The sequence below is a fragment of the Ambystoma mexicanum genome, chromosome 3q (genome assembly GCF_040938575.1).
Source record: "Ambystoma mexicanum isolate Mex_15411 chromosome 3q, UKY_AmexF1_1, whole genome shotgun sequence".
NCBI lineage: Eukaryota > Metazoa > Chordata > Amphibia > Caudata > Ambystomatidae > Ambystoma > Ambystoma mexicanum.
Window position 1 is genome coordinate 471,075,911 of NC_090926.1, and position 26,043 is coordinate 471,101,953.

Genomic DNA, 26,043 nt, shown 5'->3' on the forward strand with positions numbered 1-26,043 from the left:
CAAACCGCGTTGAGACGCAGTTTGAATGAACGACCCGGCTCCTTAAATAGGACTGCCAACCCCTAGGAGGCTTGGAACGCAAGCCGAGCCGATTCCCAAGCGTTGGTTGGCTCGGAGAGAGGCGTGGACCGCAAGGTCCTCCAAAGCGAGTACTCCGTGCAGCGCGCATGCGCGAAGAGCGCGGAATGGCCGCCCGCGCATGCGCTGACCAACCTGCCCAGGAAACCCGGAAGCGAGCGATGACCAGAACAACCCAGGAACCCCTAAGCGAAAGCACGGGTACAGCCTCCAGGACGGGGCGCGCCGCTTCAAGTAAGTGGACCCCGATACGGGCGGCGTGACATTTCCCCTCCTGGGGCACGTATGTTTATGACCGAGTCATGAAAAGGGGACTAAGCCTTGTACCCTGTCCCTGCATGTGCGCAGCACGTTTGGCGTCTCGTGTTGAACCTTGTTCCTGTCCAATTTTCCAGGCCCGTTTTCAAGAGATCCTGTGCTACGTTAGTTACCGCAATCCCCTTTCTGCCCCTGGGGGATTGCAGATTGGCACGTGCATTTGCTGGCTCCCTTTCTTGGTTCTGGTCCGTTCTCTGTCGTGCACCGATGCTGCACCTCTCCATCTGGCACACTGTCTCGCTGTTTCTGGCGTGTTCGGCCACTAGCGTTTCGATCCCAATTAGCGCTTCTATCATTCTCTCTACATGCATCCCAATACTTTCAGACGCAAAGCACGGGCCTCGGCCGGACCATAATTCAGGCCCTACTACTGTGCTTATGCTGGTCAATGCGTCCATGTCTTCATGGGGTGGTATAGACTCCTGCCGCAAACCAGGATGTGCAGCTGTCCCGACTGGAGTTGCTCCCGTCAGGTTGGGACAAGAATTACTCAGTTCCAACAGCAATGGGTAGCAGATGTCGCAGACCCCTGGGCTCCATTGGTCGTCCGAGAAGGTTACACATTCGAAGTCTCTGAAACCCTGCCAAAGACTGGGGCTCAGAGCATCCCTATTCTCCGGAATACGGCAAAACGTTCTGCTCTTTTGGAGGGCCTGGGGGTTCTTCTTCTGAAGGGGGCATTCATGCTGTTCTACTGCAGGTGGAAGGGTAGAAGGTGCTACTTGATAATTTTTCTGGTGCCTAAGGCGTTAGGGGGTTTCAGATTGGTCTACTTGAAGGGAGTCGAAAGGGGACTAGCGCCTGTACACGGACAGGATCGAAGTCGGTCTACACATCCCGATAAAACGTACATACCAAATCTTCCTTTGATTTGCTGTGGGACCGGAACATCTCCAGTTTGTGGTCCTTCCCTTCGGCCCAAGATAAGGCTGTATGGTACTTTGGCCCCCTTGGTGGGTCTCTTGCAGCTCCCTGGGATACAGCTCTATCCATGTCTAGACGACTGACTGGTTCAGGAGCCATCCCAGCTCCAAGTGAAGGCATCACCTGAGACATGCTCCAATTGCATGGTATGCTGCAGAACCTGCAATGTCCATCTGGATCACATGAAGACGTTGCAGCTCCTGGGCACTGTGTGCCATACCAACAAGGACTGGCTGATCTGCCAGACATCAGGGCTGCAGCCCTCAGGATAGTAATCTCAAACTGTGTTTGCTCCCAGAAGTCTTGGCCAGGTCTGTCCTTTACGTCCTGGGTCTCATGGCAGCCACAGTGCTGCCACCCCCTGGGCTCATTGCAATCTCACACAAATGCAACCTTGCTCTCAGAATTTCGAGGCACAGATTCCAATGCAAGTCGAACTCTGTCTCTTCTCTGGCGATGGTTGATTGCGGGAAACCTCTGTGGGGTTTACACCTGGATCCTCGCCTTCCCGTACTCCAGACTACGGTTGCCAGTGGGATGGGGTCAGAACCCCTGAAAGGGTCCATCTCATGCCACGCCCATTGGTCTCTGACAGGAAATCAAATGTCCTCCAGTTGCAAGGAATTGGTAGCCATCTACATACCTCTATAAGGCTTCCGACGGGATCCTCAGGAGCAAGCAGGCTGGTCTGCACAGACAATCCATCAGCTGGTGCCAATGTGATCAGTCAGGGGGCACGAGATTCCGCTCCCAAGTAATTCTCACTTTAAAGATGGTCCTCTGGGAGAAGGCCAATCTCTTATCCCTCTGTACAGCACATCTGAGGAGGGGGTGGACAATGGTCTGGCAGAGGCCCAGGGACATTCTTTGCATCTACGCTGCAATGGAGACTTAGTGACCCACTGCTGGCAAATTCACTGGACACACTCCAGCGAGCGCTCCCTCTTTTTTCTCGTTTCCCATCGGAAACAAGGAAGAAGGGTCATGGGGTGTGGGTGCTCCCTCACTCCTTTGGCCAGGGAATTTTCCGCTGCCTTTCCTCCATTCCCTCTCAACCCTGAGTAGATCCAGCATTTCCATTACAGAAATGCCTGAGTGATCTTGGCAGCTGCTTGGTGGCCCGATGGACTGGCTACCCAATTTTAAGACATTGTCTGTGAAACCTCACCTGGTGCTCCCTTGGTTCTTCCTCCTGTCCTCACCTCCAAGTGCTCTCAGCAGAACTACAGTCGGCAGTGGTCAGTCTGGTTCTTGTAATCCATAGGCCACGGGGTAACTACTTACCCGGGCTCGGTCCCTGACGTCCACTAACCCCATAATCCATGATCAGGTGGCAGGAGATTCCCCCCGTCCTCCCTCCCTTTTTATGCCCCCTGGCCCAACAAGCAAAGCACCGTGTCAGGAAGACCAGCCTAGCAGCCTTTCTGGTGAACTCTGTTTCAAGCAGAAGAAACAGAAGGAGCAGAGGTGAGCGGCTCCTTATATAGGAGGATGCGATTGAATCAGAAAGATGGACTGGACTTTGTGAATCTCTGTGGGAAGGAGGATGGCCGTCATAAAGTAAGTGCTGGGTCAAGGAAGAGTAGGGCTAGGTGGGCTGAAGATTGCCAGTAAGTGATCAGGGCATTAACCAATTCCAACCAACCTCTTACCTTGCCAAGAACACAAGGGTGCGTAGGAAAGGAACAATGTGTACCCTGAAACCCTATATGCTCCCTCTAGTACTACTGGCTGAGTTGTACCAGATAATTCACTCGATGCCATCATCTGGTGCCCAAAGCAGGAATCCCTTTACAATGTCATCCTTCCCACAGGCGGTTGCTACTTCTATCCGGGCACCTAACCCGCTTCTGCACTGCTAATGTGCAAAAGAGTAGTGGGGGAATCTGGCCAGGCCTTTCAAACTTTTAAACAGAAATGGGGCAACACAACTTGCAGGATGCGGCAATTGTGGCAAAGGAAGCACACTAGCTTCCCCACATTTTGAGGAAGGGTTTCATCTCCCCCGGTGACTGCCTGTCTTTGTTCTGCCCTGGGGTGCACAATAAACACCCCTTTGCAAATGTTGCTGCCACGCGCCCTCTGCATGGTTTTATATACAATTCATCCCCAGAATCAAAACAGAAGCAAAGGGTGTGGGAATGCACGTATTCACTGAGCAAGCTGCATTTTCTGATTGGTCGAGTAGACCTGTTCTCCAGCAAGGAAGATGTTAAGAATGTTGTCAAGAGAAACAGAAAAGGAATATTTTGCTAATATTCTTCCCATTTCTGGTCATACATGGGCTGTGTGACCAGATCAGTACACCGGGGACACAACACTGCATCACTTGACGCAACTAATATCCCAAAAACCGAACATTCCCTTTCCCACTGCCAAGCTTAAGCCACCCCACATCAAATAATGATCGGTTCGTAGTTGTGCACTTCTTTAGCATTAGGGCGAGATTGTTGTCCTTGGTTTTGATACAAGTTTTTTTGACATTTGAACCCCCTTCTAAACAAATCTGCAACACCAAGACGGCTGTGGAAGACCTTCCTTCCATGAGGTATAAGGAAAGGGTAATATTTAACAATAAGCCTGGCACACTGACCGTTCCCCGGCCTGGCACATTGTCCGTTCCCCGACCAGGCACGCTGATGGTTCACCGACCAGGCACGCTGATGGCTCCCTTGCCAGGCCCGCTAATGGTTCCCCAGCCAGGCACGCTGATGGTTCCCCAGCCAGGCACGCTGATGGATCCCCGGCCTGGCACAGTGAGAGTTGCCCACCCTATTGGTCTTGAAAGATAGCATCCGATTCCAAATCTGTCCGTACCCAGTAGGCTTGTGCACCTTTGCCAGATACTGGAGAGGCTCAAGATACCTGGGCCCTGCTTGGGTTCAAATTGGAAAACCCACCTCCATATTTCAGCAACAGAAATGTACCCCTGACGTGCTAAGGGCTTGTATGTTTGTTTGTCCTTAATTCCCATAAGGACTCATTAATGCAGAAACTACTGTGCATAAATATGACTATTTTACATTGATTTCTACTTTGATCAACACAAGGTCAATGACTATTTCTTTAACACTTCATTGCAGACGTGGGTGGAGCCTACAATGAGTCCTTATGGGAATTCAGGAAGCCCCCTTCTAGCCTTCTTCCACCCACAGTGACTCCCACCTCCTAGGGTACCCACAAGGGAAAGGCAGCCCCCTCTAGCCCTCTTCCACCCACAGTGACTCCCACCTCCTAGGGTCCCCATAAGGGAAGGGTATGGAAGGGAAAGGCAGCCCCCTCTAGCCCTCTTCCACCCACAGTGACTCCCACCTCCTAGGGTCCCCACAAGGGGCGGGTGTGGAAGGGAAAGGCAGCCCCCTCTAGCCTCTTCCCCCCCGCAGCGACTCCCACTTCCTAGGGTCCCCATAAGGGGTGGGATTTGGGTGGGAAAGGTAGCACCCTCTTCCACCCACAGTGACTCCTACTTTCCAGGGTCTCGATAAGGAGTGGGTCTGTGTGGGAAAGGCAGCCCCCTCTCACCCTCTTCCACCCGCAGCGACTCCTACCGCCTAGCATCCCCAACTTCCAACCCCTGTGCATAACCATGTCACCATTTATTTTTAAACACTTCTTTTTGACCCTCTTTATTTTTGCTGTATATTTTTGCCCGCCTTGATGCCCGGGGAAGGAGATGTTTTACACAATATGGGGAACAGCCTTTTCGACAACAATCCTCATTTCCCCATAGGCCAGTATGTCTGTGTTTACCAATTGGACATTTGAAAGAAGCACGTGGCCGCAAGCAACCATTGCACGCTCACCTGTAAAACTGCTCCAGGAGGTTTTTGGGTAGGAAGCTGAGCAGGGAGTATCGCGTGGTCCGGGTGGCGTTGTCACGGTAGTATCGTGAGAAGACCTTCCAGTCCCTCTGACAGCGTAGGTTGTTTGGGTGGACGACGCGCTGCTTCTCCAGGGTGTGCAGCAGGCCCTTCCTGCTGGCGCTCAGCAGAGGTGTGGCTTCAGAAGCGTCTGTGGAGAGCTCTCCTCTGGCAAGGCGCTTCCACCGCTGCAGCGCCGAGTCCACCGAGAAAGCCATGCTCTGGGTGGGGGGGGGAATGGAAAAATGGTCAAGTGAGTTATCCATACAGTGTCCTTGCATTGTGCACACATGGGTGGGCGTTGATCACAAAGTGCAGCACCAACTATACAACCCCCCTCTAGCAACGTCCCTGAATACAGCACACTTCGGACAAAACCGGGTAGCGCAGATGTGGGCTGCTCTGAAAGAAGATGCTTCCTAATCCGCCCTTCACAGGCCGTGTGCCGGAAATCCTTGTAGGAAAGCTCATATGACCTCGGGTTGTAATCTCTTGCTGCTATATTGGTGCAATAAGGGGGAGCTGAACAGTAATGGGGTGCCCCGGTGTAGAGCAGTCTACACTGAATATGATCAGGGATGTCACTTCACCAAAATGTCAGGGGTAGCGGAAGTGACATCACACAACCCCTGACCTCTGATGACATCACATGAAGTGATGTAATTTGACCCAACCCCGAAGTGCCATCATTGGAAGCGATGGAACACGACCTTTGACCCCTTGACAAAATAGGAAAGGGCATCACATAGTTTTGTTCCTGAGTACACAACGAAAAATATGGTGATATCACTATATTGTGATATACATTTCATACAAGAATGGATCAGCATATGTCTCGTTAATATCAGTGTGTATAGGTCCATATTACCAAATTACTGTGAATGCAAGCAGACGTCCAAGGACAAATGATGATGTATTATTATAAAGCACTTACGCTTTAGTGTTGTACATAGAACAAATATACCTACAATATCACCGAACATGTGTTAGTACTCATTTATCGACCTCAGAAGGATGACAGGTTGAATTGAGGTGTTTAAGAAAAGACTAAATCAGTGACTTACCCCTTTAATGAGTCTAGAAATTATTGTATAGAATTCCTTGAAGACATTATGTGTTATTCCTTTTCATTCTTATTTAGGGTCACTGCTCAAAGTGTTACACTTGTGCAAACACCTGAACAAATAATCCAGCCACTCCAGAAACAAAGAGTCACATGGCACTGGCCACAGCCAGTCAAGGAGCTGACATATAAAAAACATTTTTTTAAAGATCATTTTTTTAGGGGTAGCAAGGGAGACCTATGCGGCCCCTGGCGACCCCCAAATGACGTCCCTGAATATGATGTGGTGAGGGCAGAATCTTTGCAGTAAATCAAGAGATGGGCTAGATAGAATAGTATGATGTGGTGAGGGCAGAATCTTTGCAGTAAATCAAGAGATGGGCTAGATGGAATAGTATGATGTGGTGAGGGCAGAATCTTTGCAGTAAATCAAGAGATGGGCTAGATGGAATAGTATGATGTGGTGAGGGCAGAATCTTTGCAGTAAATCAAGAGATGGGCTAGATAGAATAGTATGATGTGGTGAGGGCAGAATCTTTGCAGTAAATCAAGAGATGGGCTAGATGGAATAGTATGATGTGGTGAGGGCAGAATCTTTGCAGTAAATCAAGAGATGGGCTAGATAGAATAGTATGATGTGGTGAGGGCAGAATCTTTGCAGTAAATCAAGAGATGGGCTAGATGGAATAGTATGATGTGGTGAGGGCAGAATCTTTGCAGTAAATCAAGAGATGGGCTAGATAGAATAGTATGATGTGGTGAGGGCAGAATCTTTGCAGTAAATCAAGAGATGGGCTAGATGGAATAGTATGATGTGGTGAGGGCAGAATCTTTGCAGTAAATCAAGAGATGGGCTAGATAGAATAGTATGATGTGGTGAGGGCAGAATCTTTGCAGTAAATCAAGAGATGGGCTAGATGGAATAGTATGATGTGGTGAGGGCAGAATCTTTGCAGTAAATCAAGAGATGGGCTAGATAGAATAGTGTTGTCACCTGACAAACACGAAGAGGAGGGAGTCAGTTAAAGTAAAACATGCAAACTTGTCAACTTTTATCCTTTACCTTTTTTGGGGTCCTCTCCCCTAAATCACTCTCCCCTCGCGCCCTTGCTCTCCCAGTATCAGTTTAAAAAAAGAACAGCGCAAAAGTAGCAAAAGGCCCAGGCAGTTGACGCAGGAACTTATAAATGCTTGGGACCCAAACTAAAAGCCATTGGTCAGCTTGCTTGTTCATCTCTGGTTTCCTCATGGAGGTGTTCTCTTTCTCCCACTCATGGAGCATCACAGAGTGGCCACCCTCGGTCACACTTCATGGTCGTCCAGAAGGTTGCTTCCTCCAATGCCAGGCTCTGGTATCGGGTGCATCAGCCCGTCACTAGCTCTCCGTTGGACGTATTGCCTCGCAACGGTTGACTTGTCCACTAGCGAGACTGGGTGGCAGATGGACAGCCTTGTGTAAAGCGGCTCTCTCCCCCTCCTCAGATGACTGCACCCCAGTTGTCAAATGAGCCCTTGTGCGGAATTTCCATCAGGCAAGGCTTTAGGAGCCCTGACGTTTTAAAATTTTTAATTATTTAATAAAATGATGCAGATGATTTCATCTCTGAGAGGGACATCTGCTGATCGGATTCCCTTTTCATATGCTTCATACCAAAAAAACTTAGTGTGCACTTGTGGTCTGCTGCCTGAGTGTCCTGATCACAGCTCTTCCTCCAACAGTGGCACAGAGCAGGTTCAGAGGTCACAGGTGCCCTCTTGACAGCAGCTGTAACAGCAAATTCTCTGCAAAGCAGGGGCAGCATTTAAGATATGCACCCCTGTTCCAGAAACTGCATAACTCTGAGGATCCTGTCCTGGTGGCATGGTAAACTGTAAATCTAAGCCATACACGAGTTAGAGAATGGTGGTGGCCAGAATCTATAAGAGTTACCCCAGCCATGTTAAATTGATATCACATGTGCCAATCTGCCCTGTGGTCCCAGTTCACCTAAGAGCTCTGCGTATTCATTCCAGAGAAGTCTCCCCCTGGCAAGTGGCAGGGGGATAAGCTTCTTGTTCCGTTGTGCGGTCAGGTAACACCCTATCCCCAGAGACAGACATTCCACAGGAAGTTCACCTGGAAACAGGAGTCAAAAGGCATAACCATTCACAAAGGGCATGGCCTCACTCCAGGGTGGTACATTTCTAAAGGCCTTTGATTCTATTGAGAAGGGGAACAGGCAGGGTTAGTGTAGCCAGGTAGAGAGAGAGAGATCTTTACAGTTTGGGAGGATTCTGCCATCTTGGTTGTCTCTGGCTCTCTTTCATTCCTGTCCCTTACACTTCCGGTAGTACAAATCACTGTGGGTGTGATGTCAGAAGGCAAAGTCCACTCCTTTCAAGAGCAATGATTGAACCTCTAAAGGGGGATAGCTTTAGTCCAATCACCTGTGAGATTTTGCCTTTGAAAAAGGGGTTCTCAGACCACTCTTTTGAATCATCCCTTGGACTCCAATCCTGAAAGAAGATTTCGTTGAACCTGGCTTGGAGAGCAGTCCTTTTCAGAGTCCTTGAGTGGTGAGGAGAAGACCAAGGTAAGCTCTTGCCCCTAACCATCCCCAGGGACCATGGGGGTAAACTCTGCTGCTGGACCAAAACCACATCTCTCATGTTGCAGGACCCCTAAAGGTGTGTGCCAGCCTCATTAGTTTTCGGGAGCCTGAGAAATGACTAACCTTGGCCCATGAGTGGGACTCACAGCACCTGAAACCCATAACAACCAAGATTGCGGTTTTCGACGTCCACCGCTGTGAGCCGTGATTCAAGCGTGATTGACAACAAGCACATTATCAGAACCCTTTGAAGTTGCCTTTAGTATTCATTGTTCTTCAAACCGCCATTGGCCTTTTCACTGCCGCACCATGCCTGCTGATGTGCATTTTTGCCTTGGCTCAAAACAATGAAGTACTGCTGCCTTGCATTTCTTGAGTCACCATTTGAAGTAACTGCATCTTCATCACTGCTCCAGTCAACCTGACCCTGGTTTCTCCCGGACAGCGACCTCTGACCCTCTGCATCGAATCAAATTATCTGCGCATCCTGGTACCAGATCAACGCCGTTGAGTCTCGATCGCCGATTGAAGCTTGTGACTGTCTGATCCGCACAGCTCAAGTAGACACTACGAGACCACAGCCAAGTTTTGTTTGACCCAGAGTTGACACCAGCTTTGCGGTGGACCACAATCAATGCCGAGAAACCTGGTTTGATGCTGTCAAACCACCAAAACATTTGCAAAGGTATTGTTGACTAGTATCTGCCCCCCGCTTCATCTTTGGGCCCTAAGGACTCGATAAGTCATTTTACAACCTCAAGAACATATCCTTTGAACATTGTTGTCTTTTATTAGCTTTTTACCCTTGACTCATTAACCAGAATGCTGCATCTATTCTATCTTTTCATATTTTTTCCTTCTACGGGTGTAGGTTTTTACAGTGTTTTATAGTTAGTTATTTTTGTAAATGGTGTGTTTGAATAAAGTATATGCTTTTATTGAACCTTGATTGGACATTCCTTTATTTTGGACTTTTACACTTAGTTGTTTGGGTTGCTACTGAACCACATTCACATCCGTTTTATGAGTACAGCCCACATTACCACAAAAGACAAAGGAGGTATGGCTCTTGACTGTGCCCGTTTTACCTTTATGATTGTACTGGCTCTTGGTTTGTAGAAGGGCAAGGGCTTAGTGGGCATTTTAGCTGCTACTTATCCTTGTACTCCTGCAGGGTAGGGCAGAAGTCAATTTGTCACAGCCATCTTCAAAAAGGGTGTCAATTAGGAAAAAATAAATGAGTGGAGGGCAGTGGTGCTCTCCAGCTGGGCCCAATGGTGGTGTGGTGGGGGCAGGGCTTTGTGAGAATGCCTGATCTCAATCCTGTCTGGCACCCTACTCAATGCAGAGCTTGGTTGGGTGCAGTGGAGCGTGCCACAATATTTCTCCCTTTTAGCTCCTAATCCCTGGTATCTATGACCTGTTTTAGTTGATCAGGGCCAGTACCAAGTTGAAATGTATCCAGGGAGGATTCATTCATTCCTCTGTAGGATGGGACATTACAGGTCACAGAGATGCTTGCAATCTGTAAAGCTCAACTTCTCCAAGGTTTACGATTCGGACGCCTCGATACGTTTGGCTGCTGATGTAATCCATAGCTGGTATCTTGATTTTAGCGCCCTGGACTTAGAAGTATTAATTAAAAAATCCTCAGCTTCCAGAGCATCTGGCCCGAATGGTTTAAGCAATTCAATCCTGAAATCGGATCCAGAATTGTGGGCTAAGGTTCTGAAAGCTTTCTTTGATAATATCATTTTTCAGATGAGAATCCCTGACTCCTGGACTCAGTCAATAGTTATTCCTATTTACAAGAAGGGTGATAGGCTATTGCCTTCTAATTATCACCCTATCTCTCTCCTAGACGCCGATAGCAAAATCTTCTCGGGTATTATCTTAGGTGAATTGGAATCTTGGGCGAAAACTAAGGGAATTATTCCGAAGCAGCAATCCGGTTTTAGAAAGGGTCTCTCTACTTCACTGAATGGGTTGGTCTTGAGCTGCCTTGCTGCAGAGTCTTTCACCAAGGGGGGGGGCCTGCTCTCTTTGGAGCCTGGATTGACTTATCCCAGGCATTCCATATGGTGGATAGGAATCTACTTTGGGGGAAATTGGATGCCTGGGGTATTCCTGCTAGCTTACTATCCATTTTAAGAGAGCTGCACTCTAACAACTCTATGCGGGTCAGACTTGGTAGGTCTGGTTTGCTCTCTGATCCAATCAGGATAACTAGAGGGGTTCGCCAAGGCTGTTTATTAGCTCCCCTGCTCTTCATCCTTTTTATGGCGGATCTTGCAGTTTGGCTACAGAATAATGGGTTAATATCTCCCTCCATCGGTAATGTAAAAATTAATTGGTTGGCGTACGCTGACGATATAGTAGTCTTGGACTACTCACAAGTGGGGCTACAGCGATTGTTATCCGCTTTAGAATCCTATGCCAGGATCAATAATTTAAGAATAAATCCTTTAAAATCTAAGATTCTTGTATTTAGGAGGCCCAACAAAATAGTGAGGAACCTCATCTGCAAGTTAGACCACTCCCAGGTAGAAGTTGTCTCAGAATTAACCTATCTGGGAGCAGAATTAAGATCCTTCCCTTCCAGGAATAGTTTGCTGGCCTCCATTGAATTAAAATTGATAAAATTGGGAGCACAGATGAAAAAAATCTATTGTAAGTTTGGAGATTTACAATCCTCCCCCTTATAAGATTCTATATTGGGAAGGTAGTTCCCATAATTGTATATGGCATGGATTACAACTCTGTAGCCTTTGAACTAGATTGGGATGCTATCGAATCTAAGATTCGGAAACGTACGTTGGGTCTCCCCGATTGTGTTCCGATTGTTTGTTTACGTTATGAGCTTGGCTTGTCCTCACTTAGATCTTGGCTAGCCTGGAAGTGGCTTACTCTTTATAGGTCAATTCTAGATCCCCCTAGGAATTCTCTTTTTGAGGAAATTGATGTAGAGCGGAAACAGGGAAATAATGTTTTTCTGTGTAGGATATAACTAATATGTTTGGAACTATTGGGGGGCTGTGACTCTGATGTAGGGTCCCTTATACAGAACCCCCTAAAAGTAAAAGAAAAAATGAAATTGGTTGATTGGATCCATACGATTGAGGAGATGCGGAGCACTAAAAGATCAGCTTCCTTGACATTGTTAGATAAGCCCTTATCGTCTCTTCCGGCTTATCTAAAGAAGTCCCCTAGTTTCTGGTTCAGATCGGCTTTTCTGAGATTCCACCTAAATTTACTTCCTACCCTGGAATTACTAGCCATAAGGGATAAAGAAGGGAGTACATCAATATGTGAAAGGTGCTCAACCATGGAAGTTCAGACCACTAAGCACTTACTTTCTAAGTGTTCTGGGACCTGGAATATCAGGGCCGGCTCTTTTGGCAGATTGGTTCATGATGAATCTTGGTTGAACACTGATGATTTCTGGGCTAGACTATCCTCTGGCAATGAGTTGGCTTTATCAATTGAAGTGGGTAGAGTTCTAATTGCCTTGAAGTTAGTAACAATTTGATTTTCATTTTGTTAAAATTATTTGGTTAGATTTCTTTTACCTTCTTCCTTGTTTTTTTCCTTGAACCATGATACATGTTTTTACTCAAATATGTAAATGCTTGATTTTACTGTTATGTTTTATAAGTCCAATGAAATGTGTTAAAAGTCATATGTTGGCTTTAAATAAAAAATAAAAATAAAAATAAAAAAGTAAAGCTTTAAACCACATATAATTTTAACTTTTCCTCATGTTACATATCAGGCGTCAAAACATCAGGCAATGGTTTCTCCTGCAGGGAGTTTCTCTTCACGATCTCGTACACTTTTTTATAGGGTGGTTCTGCTTCTATCTTACACCCCGGTTTTTGTGCCTGGCCGCCCTGAAGGTTTGTTCCTCTGCCAATCTTGCTGCCTCTATGCCCACTTCAGTTTTGCGCATCTGCCTCTGTCCGATTTCTCTCTGCTTCTATTTGTATTTGTATTTATTTTATTTAGCAATACTTTCCTGCCCGCCTCTGTCAGCCTTGCCTGCCCATCTCTTTAGTCTCACTGTCGCTTGACAGTCTGTTCATGCCTCTGCCTGGCTTTACACTCTGTCCATTTTCTTGGCCATGTTTGTTGGTCCAGATTGTAGAGAGGCAGATGTACACATCATCTATAGAGCCCACCCCCTCACCTCCATCATACTGGAAGAACAACAAGAGAGCACTGTGCATGACACCTGATATCGTCCCAATACCAAATTGAAGGCATGAGAGATATTACATGCTCAGACAACCGTATCAAATGTACCCTCGAACTGAGGCAGTAGACATGAGCTTGCAGACATCACTGGACATGGAAGAACTATAAGCAAAGTCTGACAGAAGAGAAGTGATATCACAAAGAGAAGATGTATCGAGACACATACTCTAATGAATGGATGATCAAAGAATGAAGATGTCACTGAAGCAATGAAGTAAACATACATGCAAACACAAAGAAAACCATTTACACATAGGATACACATAGGATAAGTGACAAAAGATGATGCAGATCTATATACGCAGAAACACAAGGCAGATAAGACAATGTAGAAGCTTGCTAAAGTAAGAAATATAACGGGAGTAAAGCAGACATGCTGAGAAAATGGATGTCACCATCGTATAATAGTGAGCGAGAAGCCTCGAGGAGAGAGACCAAGGCTGCAGAGCCGACAGGTGCTGGCATACAGCTTTGTGTGAGGAATAAAGGGTATTTGTTTGGCTCAGGATCAAGGATGCCACAGCAAGAAGCAACTGCAAGGAACAAAAGGAGTCAAAGAGGATAAAAAATAATAATAAGCCATCTGCGCAAGACATATTTCTCGAGTGGAAAGTATTGGACAATCAAAGATGCAGAAAGCACATGCAAGATGGAGCATTCAAGCCTCCAGAGGCCACGAGGAGTAATGACACCCAATATAATTGTATCAAATAGCACTAAATAAAAGGACAGAATAGACAAAATCATGGTCTCCTCCAGGAAACGAGACCTATTCATAAGGCTCCAGACAAAGATAGCAATGTACCTTCACTCCCTTTAAAGTTCAGAGGAAGGGAACGGACAGCAAGACAAGGTCAACTACAAATAAGAGGCCTTGGCTTAGGGCTAACTGATGAGAGATGGTAGGATAATTAGCTAACGAGGGCAGTTGTCTGACATTGTTCCCCCGCACCTGGGTTTCGGTGCTTACATGCTGCTAACAAGCTGAATGTCAAAGGTTGGAAGAGAGTGCAAACCAATCATGAGGGCCTAAGTGATGGTGAACTATACATTGTTGCAGGAGCCTATACACTGCTGGTATTATGCTATTATCTGTATTTTACGTACGTAGTCAAGGGTGTTTAAGGCATGCCTATCAGATAAGGGGCAGCCAATGATGATACTTCCACAAGCTATGGGTATATATGTTCCCTTAACCAATCTCTCAGCCCAGTAGGTTTTACTGTTTGCCATGTAGGATGATGTCATAGCTGACGTACATTGAGGTATAAAGCAGTTTGTGTAATGGAAATGCTTTGAGAGTGTGTGAGCTACAAATAGGTTCCCTACTTTATTGAACTGATAACTAAGTAGTATTTTGTCATATTCATTGAGTCTGTCTGGGTTTTTGGGCCCGATATTATTTATTTGGTAATCCCATCCGGCATTTGGAACGCTCCAGGTGATACTGCACAAGTTGTCAGTCTGTCTTTTGTCGGTTACCTGCCTGCTGGTTTCGCTGTATCATTCAGATGTTACTGTTGAGGCCTTGTGGGTAGTATGGCGCTCGGTTCTGCAAGTTATGTTATGTTGATTTATACTGTGCACCGCTGTCGAGTTCCAAACAGAGGCATGTCCAGACTCCTGAGTGGGGTGGCCCAAGTGGGGCACTGACTTATTCATGGGTGGCATGAAGTACGAGCGTGCACACACATAATGATCATTGTTTAAGATAATGGGGTGGCCAATCAGATTCCAGGGGTACCATGTGCCACCGCAGCCCACTCTCCGGACATGCCACTGGTCCCAAATGCACTCTCAGCCTTGAGTACAGCAGCAGGGTGAACACAACTCTGCATGAGAAGACACCAAAGAGATAGGAGGACTGGGACCTCTCCCAGTGCTGGGAACTTCGTATCAACAACTCGCTAGCGGAAGGCGGCATAGCCGAAGCTGAGGTCTTCATAGTAGGCCCATGTGCAGAAAAACAGAGATGAAACCGCAGAGCAGGCACAAGCTAGTGTTTACATATGCGTGTAAACCTGTGTACACAGTCATCAAAATATAGCAAAGGGCAAACAGAAGAACTATGAAGTGTCGCCAGCACAAGTAACACAGCTCTGGCCTGTCAAATGCAGAGCTGATAAGAGCACCTCGCCCAAGAAATGCAAATGGAGTTATCGGATTAGAGCAGCGCCAACCTCACCGTTCCTACAGTTTTTGCTGCATCCCGGCAAGCCTCCAGTCCCTAGGCGGGGGTGGGGGGGAATTTTGGAGGCTGGCCATGGGCCAGTCCACGGAGAACTTTTGCCAGATGTTCGCTTTAGTTCTCCCCACCTCTCCATTCCCTGACTGTATCTCCTATTCTTCAGACCTCCTTTCTCCATCATCCATCCATCCATCCATCCATCCATATTCCCCTCCCTCCTTCCCATCTGTTTTCTATTGAATCAAGAAATCCACCCATCCTTTCTAGCTGTCTTTGTCATCTCTTCCCCTCTTTCCATCCGCAGTGCAGCCACCCATCAATGTATCCATCACCTGTCCCTTGCAACTATCCACCCCTCCCATCTCCTTTTCCATCTATCCATTTATCCATCCATTCTCAAGTCATCCACAGTGGTCGAAATGTATGAAAAGAATTAGTGGAACTATGTTCCCAGCTCCCCACAAACCACATCGCCGTACGCCCCTCCCATGCACAATACAAACCCCCAACTGTCACAGGTTCCCCCCTTTCTCACCTGTTTTCACTGCTTGATGGACTCTTTGGGAGGAGTTTTCTTCCGTACGGTACGGGTCTTGTACAAGCCGCTCGGCTGTCTTCGGCTTCCAGTGTTCGTTCAGCTTCGATGTCCGGGATCAATAGGAAACTCCGGGAAGTCCAGGATAAGGAGAAGGTGCACTCCGAGGCGGGTGCACGGAATCCGGGAAGAAGGCTGAATAAGAAGGAGAAGGATAGTAGGGGAAAGCGAAGGATCTGGGAACCAGGAAACAACAGACTTCCGCCAAGGCGAACTACGTAGCACACGTCTAGCCACAGCTAACAGTAGCATTGAGATGAGCGGGCCGCGGAGGTGTGGCTAATTTATAGAACGTGCTGCATCAGACATGAAGGCTGGTAAGCAGCTTTATGTGCTTACGGCCATGTTGGAAGTACAACAGAGTGTAAGCCCCGACGTGTGAAGGACCAGGAGGCCCAGAAGGGGCGTGTCCGATGGTTCATGACAGCATGCCTCCTCCGAAACCCTGTCCTGCTGGGTTTGCCCAGGTGTATGAGATAGAACCTTCTGAGTAATGTGGGGGAATTTAAGTTTGAGATAGGTTCCCATGTGCGTTCACTGGGAGGGTATCCTTTCCATTCCACCAAGTACTGGAGCTGACCACATTTATATCTGGAGTCAAATATTCTGGAGACTTCATATTCCAGTTGATCATTGACAAGTACAGGATTGGGTCTGAGGTTAGTCCGAGATGTCTGAATGTATGATTTCAGTAGAGATGTATGAAAAACTGGGTGAATTTTCTTCAAGGAGTCTGGTAATTGGAGCCGAAAGGCCACTGGGTTAATTATTTCCTTTATGGTTAAAGGCCCATAATACTGGGGGGCCAGTTTATTTGGCCCGAGATGTCGGGGTAGGAGTTTCGAGGATAGCCATACTTTATCTCCTAGTGCGTAGGAGGGCCCTGGTCTTCTCTTGGAATACGCATAATGCTTGGTATGAGTACGTGCCCTTCTAATTGTTCTTTTGCTTCTCTTTGAATATTGAGGAGTGTTTCAATCCAGGAATCGACTGTAGGAACAGGTGTAGGGTGTGGAAGGGTGGAAGGTAGCACTGAGGGATGAAATCCTTGACTGCAGAAAAAAGGGCTAGTCTTGACAGCTGAATGATCCGAATTGTTATAGGAGAATTCCGCCAGAGGTATCAGAAGCGACCAATCATCCTGGACTTTGGTAGTGAAACAACAAAGATATTGTTCCAGGGTTTGATTCACACGTTCGGTAGCCCCATTAGTCTGTGGATGATACCCTGAAGAGAGTGTCATGATCCATCGATCATGCCCCTTTTGGTCCTCCTGGTCCCTGGCACGTCGGGGGTTACTCGCTGTAGTACACCAACATGGCCGTATTCACAGAACGCGGTCTATCGACCTTTACGTCTCATGCAGCACGTTCCATAAATTAACCACTCCCCTACGGCTCCGCGCGTCTCAACGCTATCGTTAGCTGAGGCTAGACGTGCGTCGCAGTTCGTGCTCCTGCAACTGAGTTGCTGCTCGAATTCCCAGACCCATTCCTTCTCCTTCTCTTTCCCTTCCCCTTGTACCTGTATCCATCCACGTTCCGCACAGACCGCCCCCGTTTGCGGCCTTCCTTCCTGGTCTTCCTGGAGTTTCCTTGATCTCGGACGAAGAAGCTGAACGGATCCTGGAATCCGACGACGGCCGATCTGGCTTATACAAGACCCAAACAGCACGGAAGAAAACCCCGGCAAAGGATCCTGCAAGGCAGCAAAAACAGGCGAGAAAAAAGGAAACCTGTGACAGATTGAGACGCCACCTGATTGAATTTGACACAGACTTGGAAGCGGCCATCCAGGACCTTATGCGCGGCATGCAAGAGCTGACAACCGAAGAGCAAAATTTAAAGGCAGAGAACGCCGCCTTAAAGCAATTGGTGTTGTCCCGTGAATCCGCTACAAAAGAGAGTATATTACTGGGCGGCGTTGTTGATAAATATGATGGTTCCGCAAAGAGCCTTCGTGGATTCCTTGACTCATGTTTGGTCCACTTTACTTTCAAGCCTTATTATTTTTCTATGCCCAGGGCTAAGGTGGGCTTTATTATTTCGCATCTTTCCAGCAATGCCTTGACCTGGGCCACCCCACTAGTTAACTCTGGGGATTCTCTCCTGGATGATTATGATGGCTTCATACAGGCCCTTAAGACCATGTTTGACCGCCCAGAGCAGGTCTACAGTGCCCAGGAACGTCTACTTGACTTTCAACAAGGTACCCAGGATATGCTTACATATGTCACACGCTTCAAACAGCTGGCTAAAGAAGCGGATTGGTCCTCTGAAGCTTGTTTTACCCTATTTCGAAGAGGGCTAAACGAAGACATCAAAGATGAGCTAGCCAGAGTGGCGCGCCCAAGTTCTTATCAAGCCCTTATGGATCTTGCCCTGCAGGTTGACTTTCGCATTCAGGAGAGAAAGGAGGGAAAAAGAAAAGCAAGTTATCACTCCAGAAGAACCCCATTGGGATACCCTCAAACCCTGAAGGTATTTCCACTGCGAGTAACAAGCCTGAACCTATGCAGCTAGGGGCATTCCGTGGACCCATCCTCCCAAGAAAGAATGCGTAGGATCCATACCGGGTTGTGTATGTATTGTGCATCAGACAAACATTTAGTGAGAGAGTGCCCAATAGCCCCCCCACGGCGCTCGGGAAACGCCAGCTCCCGATCCTAAATGGAGCACAGGTTCGGGAGAGAGATGCCTGCTCCACATCAATTCCATCCTTGAACTCTCCTGGACAAAATTCTTTGGTGATCTTGCAGGCCTTCTTATCGCCATCCAAGAAGGAAACATATCCCATCCTGGCACTGGTGGACTGTGGAGCTATGGGGATTTTCATAGACCAAGAATGGGTTCTTAAACACCATATTCCTTACGAATCCCGGATTATCATGCAACCTGTAGAAGCAATTGATGGAAGACCCCTTTCTTCAGGACCCAGAACCCTTCAGACCAAGGACGTCGAACTTGCCATAAACCACCATCGAGAAAGGATAAAATTTGACATCATCAAGTCGGCCCATTACCCAATGGTTTTGGGAATGCCCTGGCTTCAAAAACACAATCCGTTCATCAATTGGGCAGCAGGTTCCTTGTTCCTGAGCTCAGAATTTTGTATGTCCCACTGCATAATGTCAGACCTTTTTCCGACACCATCAGAAGGACTTCCTACGAATCACCAAGGTACAATGTCAGTCTCCAACATTATCCGGGTTCCGGAGATATACCAGGAATATTCTGATGTTTTCTCCTCTGCCATTGTCCAGGCGTTACCTCCCCATAGACCAGAAGACTGTGCTATAGAAACAGAACTTTCTGCTGTGATTCCCTTTGGAAGGATTTTCATCTTATCCAAATCTGAAAAGAAAGCCCTTCGTGAATACCTGTATACAAATCTTGCAAATGGCACCATACAACCCTCTAAATCCCCAGCAGGGGCCTCACTGTTTTTTGTTCCCAAGAAAGACACCAAGGAACTCAGACCGTGTCTGGACTATCGAGGTCTAAATCAATGCACCCTTAAGGATCGTTATCCGTTACCCTTGATCTCGGACATTCTGGAGGCAGTAAGGGGCGCAGTTGTTTTCACCAAGTTGGATCTCAGGGGTGCCTACCATCTGATTCATATTAGGGCAGGAGACGAGTGGAAAACAGCCTTTAGAACACCCTTTGGTCATTATGAATACTTGGTCATGCCCTTTGGACTTTCTAATGCCCCGGCGGTCTTCCAACGCTTCATGGATAGGGTGTTCTCAGACATGCCATTTCTTTTCGCGATTGTCTATCTGGACGATATCCTAATATTCTCAAAGGACGTTTCCAAGCACGAAGAACATGTAAAGGCAGTGTTACAACGACTACGCGAAAACAAGCTCCTGGCAAAGCCCGAGAAATGCATCTTCCATGCTTCTACTATACACTACCTAGGATTTGTCCTTAGTCCAGAAGGCAGCGGAATGGAACAATCCAAGGTTAAGGCTATATTATCCTGGCCAAGTCCCATCTCTGTGAAACAAATCCAGTCTTTCCTGGGCTTGGCTACAGGAAATTCATACCTTCCTTTTCCGAGATAGTCCAACCAATCATTGCCCTGTTAAAGAAAGACGTTCCCTTCCTTTGGACCACAGCTCAAGAGGAATCCTTCCAACGGTTGAAGACTGAGTTTACACAAGCCCCCATCCTGGCTCAACCCGATGTCAACCGACCATTCATAGTGAAGACAGATGCCTCCAGCTGCGCTATTGGAGCCGTTCTCAAACAGCTATTCGGGGACAGGATGGAGCACCCCATCGCTTACCTTTCATGGACATTAACTCCCAGTGAAACCCATTACTCAGTCTTGGAAAAGGAACTGCTAGTCATCCGTCAAGCCTTCACCGAGTGGCATCATCTACTCCTCGGAGCGAAACATCCTGTCCAGGTCCGCACGGACCATTGAAACCTACAAGTACTGCAGGCCTTGGAATGTAGGAATAGCCGTCAAGCTCGCTGGGCCTTCTTCTTTGCCCAATACCAGTTCCAGATTCACCACGTTCCTGGAACACAAAATCTAATAGCTGACGCCCTCTCTCGACGTCCAGATTACGAACCTCCGGGAGATCGGGCATATCCCAAGATGTTTCCTCATACAATATTTGTAGCTCAAGCTAACAATCTCCTGGAAGACATTTGCATGCAAACTCAGACTTCGGAACTCTGTAAGGGTCTTTCGGAAAGGAATCAATGGGATCTGAGAACCAAGGACGGATACTTGTTTAAAAATAACAACCTGGTCATTCCCACACAGAAACTACAGCAAAAGATAATAAACCTCTGCTATGATACCACTCACTCCGGTCATCGTGGCATTTCCAACACCCTGCGTCTAATACAAAGACAATTCTGGTGGCCCAGAATGAAGGCTGATGTTCAACTGTACGTTCAATCTTGTTCTGTCTGTTATCAAAACAAACATGACAACCAGAAACCATCAGGATTCTTATTACAGTCTACACCGCCAACAAGACCTTGGGAAGTCATCGCTACAGACTTTATTGTAGAATTACCGCCATCCAGAGGGTACACCACTATCATGATCACCATTGACTTGTTCACTCATATGGCTCATTTTACACCTCTGTATAAGTTACCATCCTCGTCAGAACTTGCTGGAATCTTCCTGGAACACATCTTCCGACTGCATGGACTTCCTTCCAAGATCATATCGGACAGAGGACCACAGTATATCTCTCAATTTTGGAAACACCTCTGCAGGATACTAGGAATCCAACAAGCCCTCTCCTCAGGATATCATCCGCAAACCAATGGAGTCACAGAACGATTGAATCAAACCCTTGCACAATACCTTAGTTGTTTCTCTACTAAGGTCTAGGACGATTGGTCGCTTCCAATACCAGTGGCAGAATTCGCCTACAGCAATTCGGACCATTCGGCTGTTAAAACCAGCCCGTTTTTTTGTAGCCATGGATTCCACCCTTCGGTATTACCTTCAGTCCTTCCGCACCCTACACCAGTTCCAACATTCGACTCCTGGATTGAAACACTCATCAATGTACAGAGAGAAGCCAAGGAACATCTAGAAAGGGCTCAGATCCAAACTAGGCATATGCAGATTCGAGGAGAAGACCAGGGCCTTCTTACACCATTGGGGATAAAGTATGGCTATCCTCGAAGCTACTGCCCCGACATCTCAGACCGAAAAAGTTGGCTCCTCGATATTATGGGCCTTTTCCTATAAAAGAAGTCATTAACCCTGTGGCCTTTCGACTTAAACTACTAGACTCCTGGAAGAAAATCCATCCAGTTTTTCACAAATCTCTATTGAAGACTTACATTCAAACCACCCGGACTAATCTTAGACCCAGTCCTGTGATTGTCAATGACCAGCTAGAATATGAAGTGTCTCGAATATGTGACTCCAGATATAGGCAACTTCAATACCTGGTGGAATGGAAGGGCTATCCACCCAGTGAACGTACCTGGGAACCAGTCTCAAACCTAAACTCCCCCAGATTGCTCAGAAGGTTCCATCTAATATATCCAGGCAAACCCGGTGGAGCAGGTTTTAGAAGGGGGCATGCTGTAATGATCCATCGATCACGCCCCTTTTGGTCCTCCTGGTCCCTAGCACGTCGGGGGTTACTCGCTGTAGTACACCCAACATGGCCGTATTCACAGAACGCGGTTTATCGACCTTTACGTCCCATGCAGAACGTTCCATAAATTAACCACTCCCCTGCGGCTCCGTGCGTCTCAACGCTATCGTTAGCTGAGGCTAGACGTGCGTCGCAGTTCGTGCTCCTGGAACTGAGTTGCTGCTCGAATTCCCGGACCCATTCCTTCTCCTTCTCCTTCCCTTCCCCTTGTACCTGTATCTATCCGCATTCCGCGCAGACCGCCCCCGTGTGCGGCCTTCCTTCCTGGAGTTTCCTTGATCCCGGACGAAGAAGCTGAACGAATCCTGGAATCCGACGATGGCCGATCGGGCTTATACAAGACCCGAACAGCACGGAAGAAAACCCCGGCGAAGGATCCCGCAAGGCAGCGAAAACAGGTGAGAAAAAAGGAAACCTGTGACAGAGAGGGCATGTTGTATTCCTAGTATTCGGCAAAGGTGTTTCCAAAATTGAGATATGTATTGCGGTCCTCTGTCTGATATGATCTTGGAAGGGAGTTCATGGAGTCTAAATATGTGTTCCAGGAAAATTCCAGCAAGTTCTGAGGAAGAAGGTAGCTTGTATAACGGTGTGAAATGAGCCATATGAGTGAATAAATCTATGGTGACCATTATGGTTGTATACCCCCTAGAAGGTGGTAGTTCTACAATGAAGTCTGTAGCAATAATTTCCCAGGGCCTTGTTGGTAGTGCGGGCTGCAGTAGGAGGCCCACCGGTCTCTTGTTATCATGTTTGTTTTGACTACAAACTGCACAGGCTTGAATGTACAGTCGTACGTCAGTCTTCATTCTCGGCCGCCAAAATTGTCTTTGTATTAGATGAGGGGTGTTTGTGATGCCACGATGTCCGGAGTGAAGGGTATCGTTACAAAGGTTTATTATCCTTTGCTGTAGTTTCTGTGTGGGGATGACTAAACCTTTATCCTTAAAAAGAAATCCATCCTTAGTTCTGAGATTCCATCGGTTCTTTCCAGAAAATTCTTTCCAAAGTTCAGAGGACTGTGTTTGTATCCGAACCTCGTCCAGGAGACTGATTGCTTGAGCTACGGATATCGTGTGTGGAAACATTTTAGGGAATGACCGGTCTTCAAGGGTTTCGTAGTCAGGACGTCGAGGTAGGGCGTCAGCAATTATATTCTGTGTTCTAGGGACATGATGAATCTGAAACTGGTATTGGGCAAAGAAGAAGGCCCAAAAGGCTTGACGACTATTCCTACATTCCAGGGCCTGTAATACTTGAAGATTTCGATGGTCCGTGCGAACCTGGACAGGATGTTTTGCTCCTAGAAGTAAATGACGCCAATCTGTGAAGGCTTGACGGATGGCTAGCAGTTCCTTTTCTAAAACAGAGTAATGGGTTTCACTGGGAGTTAATGTCAGTTAAAGATAAGCAATAGGATGTTCCAGCTTGTCGTCGAATTCCTGTTTTAAGACTGCTCCAATGGCATAGTTAGAGGTGTCTGTCTCCACTAGGAATGGCCGGTTGATGTCAGGTTGTGCCAGGATGGGAGCTTGTATAAACTCTGTTTTTAACCATTGGAAGGCCTTCTCTTGGACTGATGTCCAATGAAAGGGAGTGTCTTTCTTCAACAGGGCAATGATCGGTTGGACTATCTCGGAAAAGGAAGGTATGAATTTCCTATAGAAGTTAGCCAAGCCCAGGAAAGACTGGATCTGTTTCACGGTGATCGGACTTGGCCAAGATAGTATGGACTTAACCTTGGATTGATCCATTCCAATACCTTCTAGGCTAAGGACGAATCCTAGATAGTGAACAGTAGCGACATGGAAAAGGCACTTCTCAAGTTTTGCCAGGAGCTTGTTTTCACGTAGTCGCTGTAATACTGCCTTAACATGTTCTTCATGCTTAAGAGGGTCCTTAGAGAATATTAAGATATCGTCCAGATACACGATGATGAATAGGAACAGCATGTCTGAAAACACTGGATCCATGAAGCGTTGGAAGACCGCCGGGGCATTTGCAAGTCCAAAGGGCATGACCAAGTATTCAAAATGACCAAAGGGTATTCTGTCTAAGGCTGTCTTCCATTCGTCACCTTCTCTAATACGAATCAGATGGCAGGCACCTCCGAGATCCAATTTGGTGAATATTACGGCTCCTCTTACTGCTTCCAGGATATCTGAGATCAAGGGCAACGGATAGCGATCCTTAGGGGTGCACTGATTTAAGCCTCAATAATCAAGACAAGGTCTGAGCTCATTGGTGTCTTTCTTAGGAACAAAAAACGGTGATGCTCCGGCTGGTCGTATGGTGCCATTTTCAAGGTTAGTATCCAGATATTCACAGAGGGCCTTTTTCTCCGGTTCGGATAAAATGAGCATCCTTCCAAAGGGAATCACAGCTGAAGGTTCGGTTTCAATAGCACAGTCTTCTGGTCTATGAGGAGGTAAGGCTTGAACAATAGCAAAAGAGAACACATCAGAGTATTCCTGATAGACTTTTGGAACCCGGATGATGTTTGAAACTGTGTGGGCATTGATGGTTTCCTGTAAATCCTTCCGATGGTGTCGGAGCGTGGTCCAGGAGTAGGCAATGAGACATGGAATTCTCGGAACCCAGGAACAAGGAACCTGCTGCCCAATTGATGTATGTATTGTGTCTTTGTAGCCAAGGCATTCCCAAAACCATTGGGTAATGGGCAGACTTTATGATGTCAAACTTTATCTTCTCTCGATGGTGGTTTATTGCGAGCTGAACTTCCTTAGTCTGAAGGGTTATGGTTTCTGAAGAAAGAGGTCTCCCATCAATTGCTTCTACAGGTTGCATAATATACCGGGATTCGAAAAGGAATATGGTGTTTAAAGACCCATTCTTGATCTATGAATATTCCCATGGCCCCACAGTCCACCAACGCCAGAATGGGGTAGGTTTCCTTCTTGGATGGCGATAGAAAGGCCTGTAAAATGTCCAGATTGTTTTGTCCAGGATTGTTCAAGGATGGAATAGATGTGGAGCAAACATCTCTCTCCCAACACTGTGCTCCATCTAGGATTGGGAGCTGGCGTTTCCCGAACGCCGTGGAGGGGCTATAGGACACTCTCTCACTAAATGTTTGACCGAGGCACAATATATGCATAAGCCAGTATGGATCCTTCGCAACCTTTCTTGGGGGGATATGGGTCCATGGAAAGCCGCTAGTTGCATAGGTTCAGGTTCGTTACTGGAAACAGAAGCACATTCAGGTTTCGAGGAGGTCTCTATGGGGTTCTTCTGGAAGGGTAACTTGGTCTTCTTTTTCTCTGCCTTTCTTTCCTGGATGCGGAAGTCAATCTGTAGAGCGAGATCCATAGGCCTTGGTATGAACTTGGGTGTGCCACTCTGGCTAGTTCATCCTTGATGTCTTCATTTAGTCCTCTTCGAAAGAGAGTGAAGCAGGCTTCAGAGGACCAGTCCCCTTCTTTAGCCAATTGCTTGAATCATGTTACATACGTGAGCATGTCCTGAGAGCCCTGCTGGAAATCGAGTAAACGTTCCTGAGCAGTATAAACCTGTTCTGGGCGGTCAAACATGGTATTGAGGGCTTGAATGAATCCATCATAATCATCCAGGAGGGCATCCCCGGCATTAACTAATGGTGTGGCCCAGGTTAAAGCATTCCCGGAAAGGTGTGAAATAATAAAGCCCACCTTAGCCCTGGGGGTAGAGAAATAATAGGTCTTAAAAGTAAAGTGGACCAAACAGGAATCAAGGAATCCACAAAGGTTTTTTGCTGTCCCATCGTATTTGTCTACAACGCCCAACAGTACACTTTCCTTCATGGCAGAGTCGCGGGATAAGACTAATTGTTTTAACGCGGCATTCTCTGCCTTTAGGTTTTGTATTTCGGTCGTTGGTTCTTGCATGCCGCGCATAATAACTTGAATGGCCGCCTCCATGTCTGTATCGACTTCAGTTAGGTGGCATCTCAATCTGTCACAGGTTTCCCCCTTTCTCACCTGTTTTCGCTGCTTGATGGACTCTTTGGGAGGAGTTTTCTTCC

The 26,043-nt window shown here is 47.1% G+C and overlaps 1 protein-coding gene across 1 annotated transcript in view; it reads right to left on the reverse strand.

The window, feature by feature from the left end:
• The window catches only part of ATP10B (ATPase phospholipid transporting 10B (putative)), a 620,207-nt gene that overhangs the window by 232,080 nt on the left and 362,084 nt on the right, over positions 1 to 26,043 (reverse strand). The window contains exon 4 of the mRNA XM_069654269.1: positions 5,124 to 5,401. Within this exon, the coding sequence (XP_069510370.1) occupies positions 5,124 to 5,398 (275 nt within the window). The 5' untranslated portion in view covers positions 5,399 to 5,401. The remainder of the gene's footprint in view (positions 1 to 5,123; positions 5,402 to 26,043) is intronic.